At 49.5% G+C, this 6,965-nt stretch overlaps 1 protein-coding gene across 1 annotated transcript; it reads right to left on the bottom strand.

Annotated features, from left to right (window-relative positions):
* Nucleotides 1–434: 434 nt before the first annotated feature.
* On the bottom strand, nt 435–6,587 carry LOC100757707 (sperm motility kinase-like). Its single transcript, XM_035441730.1, has 2 exons — nt 4,863–6,587; nt 435–668 (listed from the first exon to the last, which is right to left on the bottom strand). Exons 1-2 carry the CDS (start codon nt 6,585–6,587, stop codon nt 435–437), a joined length of 1,959 nt encoding a protein of 652 aa, XP_035297621.1.
* Between the last annotated feature and the right edge of the window lie 378 nt (nt 6,588–6,965).

Here is a 6,965-nt window from a genome sequence, read left to right as displayed (position 1 = left end):
TCAGGCAGGGCCTGATATCTAGCGGTTTATATGTGGTCCTGAGGCAGAGGTGTTTCCAGTGGGATCCTTCGCACTGTATGCTGGACCACAAGGCTGAAGAGATGTCCAGCAGGACCTAATAACCAACAGTTTGTCATTCTGCTGAGTCTTTAGATGAAGTTCAAAGGATCTTTCACCTTATCAACTGCTGAAGAGCAGGGGCATCCGGGAGTCTATTCCTTTAGATTTCTCTCAGCCATGCCGCAGTGTTCTGAATGGCAATTTATGTGAACTGTGTTGGATTTCTACTTTAGAACTACAGTGTTAGTGCCTGTTGTAGACTGGATCTATGTGATACCAATGAGAGATGGTCCACCTGAATGACTCCAAGTCTCCACATTCACATTAGCTGGGACCTGGGTCCTGGGGATGGGGGGGGGTCCATGGTCACATGGTCACTGCCCTCCTTGGGGGTGGGGGTCCATGGTCACATGGTCACTGCCCTCCTTGGAGGTGAGGGGGTCCATGGTCACATGGTCACTGCCCTCCTTGGGGGTGAGGGGGTCCATGGTCACATGGTCACTGCCCTCCTGGGGAGACCCAGCCCAGCGGCCAGGCACAGATGTGTGCTCACTTCTCAAGGCTCTTCTGAGACTCTCCATCTTCTCAGGCAGGTTTTTCTGGAGCATCTGTGAGGACAGAGAGGCATGGGTGACCTCCTGTACTGTGAAACAGTATACAGAGGGTCAAAGCGGGGCCACTGGGAAACCTCCCCAAAGGGGACCCACATGCAGACCCACCCCAGATCTTGTTGGGACTGGGAGGAGACTCTGGTCTTTAGTTGAATGCTGGGAAAGAAACCGCATCATCACCCATATTGGCCTGAAGCTGTGGATTCCTTGAGCTGCTTCAGTGCCTTGGGAAGTGACATGCTGGTCTCCCCCAGTTAAAGAAGAGATGGGAGGAGCTCTCCACCATCACTGGCAGTGGTGCAGAGCACAGGGCCTCCAGACAGGAAACTCCTGGCTACATGCTGCAAGAAGTGGCCAAGTACCTACAAGTTCCAGACAAATGGAGAAGCTGGCAGACAGCCCCACGTTGTCGCCAGCCCCTAGGCAGGCGTGGCTACAGCATCTCCTACACCAGGCAGTGTCTACAACCTCATCAAAGAATGGCAAGCTTGTTTCGTGTGGCATTCGGGGCTGAAGGGGAAAAAACAAGGCCTGTATTGGTCTCCTCTGTGACTTTGTTTAGCAGGCACCAGCAAGTCCAGCTCAGAGCTCTCTATCTGGAGGACTGTCTGCAGGAGTGAGCTCCGCCTGGCTGGACTGGCTGCTGGCAGAGGTTCTGTGAACAGGTGACTAGAAACAGTTCCAGACCCACGGTGTCTACTTAGGCACTCTGGCCTCTCACTGTTCACCTTGCTTACATTTGTCCAGCAGGGTGGCTGAAGACACTCTGGAAATAAGCTTCCTCGACAGAACACGTGAAAAGAAGCTGCAGAATGAAGAGGAGAAACGATGGCCCCTGGCAGCTGCCACACAGCCAGGGCAGAAGGCATGGCTGCCTCAACAAATATCCTTTCTCCTAAAGTGCAGTCTACTGAGCATCCCTGAGACTTGATTTCCTCCCCTGTGAGGTGGACATATTGAGCTACTTTAGGGTGATGTGACTGCACCTTCTCCCTCCCCTCAGAGCTGCAAACTGAGTGCAGCTGCTGAACTTGTGTGCTCATTCCCCACCTGACTGCCTCTCTCAGGTAGCAAAGGCAGCAACACTGTCCCAAGCAGCAGGGACAGACACAACCATGTCACAGAAAAGGCCACCAAGTCCCCTGGGCAGCATCTTTTCTGCAATCTGGAGACCCATCCCCTTCTCGGAGACCGCTAGCAGGCACAAGAGCCCATGACTCAATTGGACTGTGCTTCCTGGGAGCCTGACACATGACTGGGAACCATAGCACATGACTCCCCCTTTCCCAGGCCCTGGCATCATGAATGTGCAGTAGGACCAGAGGCCTGGCTTAATAGTCACCTGCTGAACTAGGCCTGTGCTGTCCCCTTGAGCAAGATGTTCAGGATCTCTGGGCCTGTTTCCTGTGTTAGGCAGGAAGCTCGCCTGTGTTCATGATTCTGGAATCCAAATTAGATAGAGTTGGTGGCTGGCAGCAGGATGGCTGTCACACCCATACAGGTGCAAGTGGAGGGTGTCTACCCTTGTCAACACAAGCTGCTTCTCCACACTGTTCTGGGGACAGTACCAGAGAGGAGATATGCTAGCTGCTACCTGGCTGAATGGCATCAGGGTCCTTCCAAAGCCACACCACTGCCTTCTCTCAGTCACCTTTGCTGCTTTCTATAAGGCAGGGTCAATGCCAGCTGTGCTGGGGATTGAGGTAGGCTGGCCTCAGCAGACTCGGGTTCCCATGCTCTGCACTCAGGCCAGTGTTAAGGTAAGAGAAGGCCCTAGAAATTTGTCTTCTCCCACAAGCCAGTGCTTAGTGGACTCAACGACATTCTTAGCAATGAACTGCCCACACATTTGAATCCCACTTCCAGCCTCCTGTGGGCATCTGCTCTTATTACAGGGAGCAGCTCTCCAATGGGAAGGTGTTTAGAATACTACAGACAGCTCACACAAAGACACACGAGCCAACATGGCTGACTGAAAGTCCCAGCCCAGTGATGACCAAGGTTTCTATGTAGGCCTAACGCCAAAGGGGGACACTGGATACAACTTACTTCAGTAACTACCAATAATGCCACGTGAGACCACTGTGCTCCAGGCCTGGTGAGGCCCACTCGCCTTTCTGAAGAGGAACACTGTCTCAGCAGTCCAGCCAAAGTGAAGCAGTCTTCTCCAGCTCGGTGGCACTGTCCTGTCAGACAAAAGACAGACTTGACTCTGATTAAAAGTCCTCACACAAAGGGTCCCTTTCCTTTCTGTTTTGCTGGACTGGCGTGCTTTGGAGCTAGGTCTCCTGGCCTGGGAGGAAATCAGGAACATAGGGCATGTAGTAAAAACCAATGGCAGTCAGAGGAAGCTAAGGAGTGAGGGACACGGCTGTCCTCAGGGACACGGCCCAGACCAGACTTCCCAAGCTTTCATCTGCTGAGTCCCAGGATACAGGAACTACATGTCCCTATAGCCACCCACCATCCTGCTTCCCATACTCACTCCATCAAGGCCATCCGCCCACTTGGGATCTCAGGTTCTACTAGTAATAGTCTCTCAGATGAGAGAACTCTTCCTCATGTGAAAAACCTTCTCCCCTGCCCCAGAAACCAAAATGGAAAGACACATGTGTGAGTAGGAAGATGTGTGTCCCAGAAAACTGTTGTATCCCCCGGGGGGGGGGCAAACGGAGCTTCTTGCCCCTCCAAAGCTTTGGGCATCATCTTGGCTCACACTCCTGCTCAGAGCAGGAGGCTGTGGATGTCTAGCCCCAGGCCTTATTCCTCATCACTGAGATTTCCTGTGGAGAACTACAAGTATTTATTTACCTTTCTGCTGTGCTGGACAGAGGCCTCTGTGATGAGCACATAGGCACATTGCCATCTGAACTTCCTACACAGTTCACGCTGCATTAGGCCGATTCCCATCCCATGCCTCAGAGTACCCAGAGGCTCAGCACTTAAAAGCAAAAAAGACACACCAAAAGACTATTTTAGTGATTTTTTAAATACATGGCAGAGGCAGGCAGATCTCTGTGAGTTCGAGGCCTGCCTGTACTACAAAGTGAGTTCCAAGACAACTGGGACTGTTACACAGAGAAACCCTGTCGCAAAACAACAACCAAGAAAAAAGACAAAAAACAAAACAAAAAACAACAAAACAAAACAAAAAAACTTTTAATAATGGTTACCTTAAAAGATTTGGGGTGGGGTGGAGAGATGTCTAGGCAGTTAAGAGCATTGGTTGTTCTTCCAGAGGACCCAGGTTCAATTCCCAGCACCCATATGGAAGCTCACAGCTGTCTGTAACTCTAGTTTCGGGGCATCGGACACCCTCACACAGACAAACATGCAGGCAAAACACCAATGCACATAAAATAAATATAATCTGAAAGAAAGAAGGGAAGGAAGGAAGGAAGGAAGGAAGGAAAAGAGGGAGGGAGGAAGGAAGGAAAGAAGGAAGGAAGGAAGGAAGGAAGGAAGGAAGGAAGGAAGGAAGGAAGGAAGGAAGGGAGTAAATATATAGCTTTTGACTTGCTCTGTGGTGACACATTGTTTATAATCTAACAAATAAAGCTTACCTGGAGATCAGAATGCAAAGCTAGCTACACTAGTTTGCCATGGACCACAGGCAGTGGTGGTACACATCTTTAGTCCCAAACTCAGGAGACAGAGGAAGGTGGATCTCTGTGAGTACAAGACCCACCCTGAGTAACAGAGCTCACTCCTTTAATCCCAGCACTAGAGAGCTATAGAAGGAAGAAGCAAAGGGTCTCATGTGAGATTCAGTTTCCAGGCTCAGGGAAGACAGCATCTCCATTTCAGCCTTGGGAGAGGGGAGAACTCTCTAGTGGCTAGCAGAGAAGCTTTGCTTCTCTGATCTTCAGCTTGAGCCCCAATACCTGTCTCTGGGTTCTTATTGTCCGTGCTATATTGTTCACCCTCTGAGCCACAGTTCTCCCGCTGACAACACTTGCCTGCTTTCGACAGCCCTTTCCTGTTGCTTCTGTGGCCTCTAGCCCTCATCTTCTGCTGTGTATCGGTTGCTAAGCTTTTACAGGTTATACAGAAGGATTGTTCCTTCTGAACTCACAGATATGGTGAATTGCATACCCCATAAATGGGATGGTTATCATGTGTCAATTGAAAATGACATTAGAAATACATAAACAATGAAATGCACCAGTCCACCTTCGACGCCCTACATACCTGACTTTGTGTAACTCCTTTGCCTTCCCCCTCGGCTGGAGTCACTTCCTTCCGGAAGGCCTGATGTGTCTGCCGGGCTGGCAGGCAGCAGCATAGCCTTTGCACACAATTCCCCATCCTCCTCTTAAACCCCCTCCAGCCTTGGTGTCGGCTGCGAGGAGAAGCTGTGTTTGTGCCCTGGGGTTGGGCACCTGAGAATTTTTCTTTAGAAGATGCTGCCTCGTGGGATCTGCTCCTCTTATTTTCATACGTGCCACTGGTGCTCACACCCCAGGATGCCTCTCTCGAGTTATTTCCAGAATATATATTCTTGGTGTAAAAGCTGTTCTCAGTGGTGACTACAATCTGGGGTGCCTTATAAGACAAATATTTTTTGGAAGAAATACCCTCTGAGGATGTATTACCTAAGGACACACCCTTGGGGGTCATGCTGGTCTCCCAAAGGCTGCTGCTCACAAGCTGAGCAGCCACGGGAGCAAGTTGGGGATTTGTGTTGGGAGGAAGAGTTCTCCTCTGCCGGCAGCACGGGACGTCAGACATGCTGCAACGTTTGCGTCCCTTCTTCCTGGCAAGTTTGGCACTGTCACACAAGTGGTGTTTGGCTGGAAAGGTAAACATGTGAAGAGCAGGCTCACTCCTTGTCCTCTTTAGGAAGGGACGGGAGGTGGGAGGGCTTACAAGTGTCATGGCAACATTATGACACACAGGCTTCATCGGATGGCTTCTGTTGTCCCTCCAGGGTAACTGATGCTTTAAAATTAGGTAAGTTGCCATGATACTGTTGAATCTTTTTTCACGTAAAGTCTCTCTAATGTCCTTGGCATTGTAACCCATGGCCCACATAGCCACCACAATGCTGGGAGTTGGTTTGCTGGGCTGTGTCCCTGAGGAGGACTCGAGTTTGGAAAGCTCTTCACTACCCTTGAGCCACTGATGCTGCATAATGTCACATATTTTGGGCCTCTGCTCAGGGTTCACAGTGAACAACTGCACGATGAGGTTTACAATGCTTTGGGAAAGCATGGATGGCAGGGAGTACTTGGGATGCAGCATCTTCTCCTTCATCTGTGAATAGGTCTTTGCCTCAAAAGGGAAGCGCCCTGTCACCATTGTGTATAAAACCACTCCCATGCTCCAGATGTCATTTGCCTGTGCATCATATTCTACATCAGTGAAAATCTCTGGAGCACAATATTCAAGGGTGCCACAGAACCCCTTGAACCTCTGCCCAGAGGCGACTTTGATGGCCAAGCCAAAGTCACACAGTTTGACACTTCCTTTGCCATCCAGCAGGATGTTGTCTGGCTTGATGTCCCTGTGTGCAATATTATTCTCATGGCAGTAGTTAACTGCACACGCCATCTGTGTGAAGATGCGCTGGGTCTCTTCTTCCTGCAGACAGCCCACCTTCTCAATATGGCTCACCAGATCTCCCCCGGCAGCATGCTCCATCACCATATAGGTGTGTGCTCTGGTTTCAATGATGTGGAACAGTTTGATAATATTCGGGTGGTCCAGTGACTTAATGATATCTATCTCAGTCATGATAACAGAGTCGTTCTTCTCACTCCTTTCCAGGACCTTGATAGCAACCCAAACCCCTGTGTGGAGGTGGCAGGCCAGCTTCACCTCAGAAAAGCTGCCTTTGCCAAGGGTCCTGAGGATCATGTAATGGTCTGTGAGGGTCACCTCTTCAGGGGAGCTGGCCTGTAGCTCAAGCTGCATCATTACCTCCTTCCTCCCTTCTCTTGCCTGCAAGTTGAGAATTTCAGTCACAACGCCAACTGATAAAAGCAGAGTTTTAAAAATTAAAAACAGGTCTATGAGGAAAGTTTATAGCTATAAATTCCTATTATCACAAAATCAGAGATATCTCAAACAACCTCATAATACACTTCGAGGTCATAGAATGCAGAAGAAACCAACCCCCCAAACAGTAGGTGACAATAAATGATAAACATCAGAGCTAGAATTAATAATATGGAAACCAAAAGAGTAACATAAAGGGTCAAAGAAACCAAGAGTCAGTTATTTGAAATGATAAATAAAACTAACAAAACCATTTCCCCAACTAACCAAGAGAGGGAAGACACAAATTACAAA

Source organism: Cricetulus griseus, chromosome 3 (assembly GCF_003668045.3).
Source record: "Cricetulus griseus strain 17A/GY chromosome 3, alternate assembly CriGri-PICRH-1.0, whole genome shotgun sequence".
Lineage (NCBI taxonomy): Eukaryota > Metazoa > Chordata > Mammalia > Rodentia > Cricetidae > Cricetulus > Cricetulus griseus.
This window is presented reverse-complemented; position numbering and strand designations above follow the sequence as displayed.

What these genes read in the sequence shown, in the direction of transcription:
- LOC100757707 (XM_035441730.1), bottom strand. Translation starts at nt 6,587, where the DNA reads ATGCAGCTTGAGCTACAGGCCAGCTCCCCTGAAGAGGTGACCCTCACA. An exon ending in AAGGAGTTACACAAAGTCAG is followed by an intron (nt 669 to 4,862) that starts GTATGTAGGGCG and finishes CTGTCCTCACAG; the next exon opens with ATGCTCCAGAAAAACCTGCC.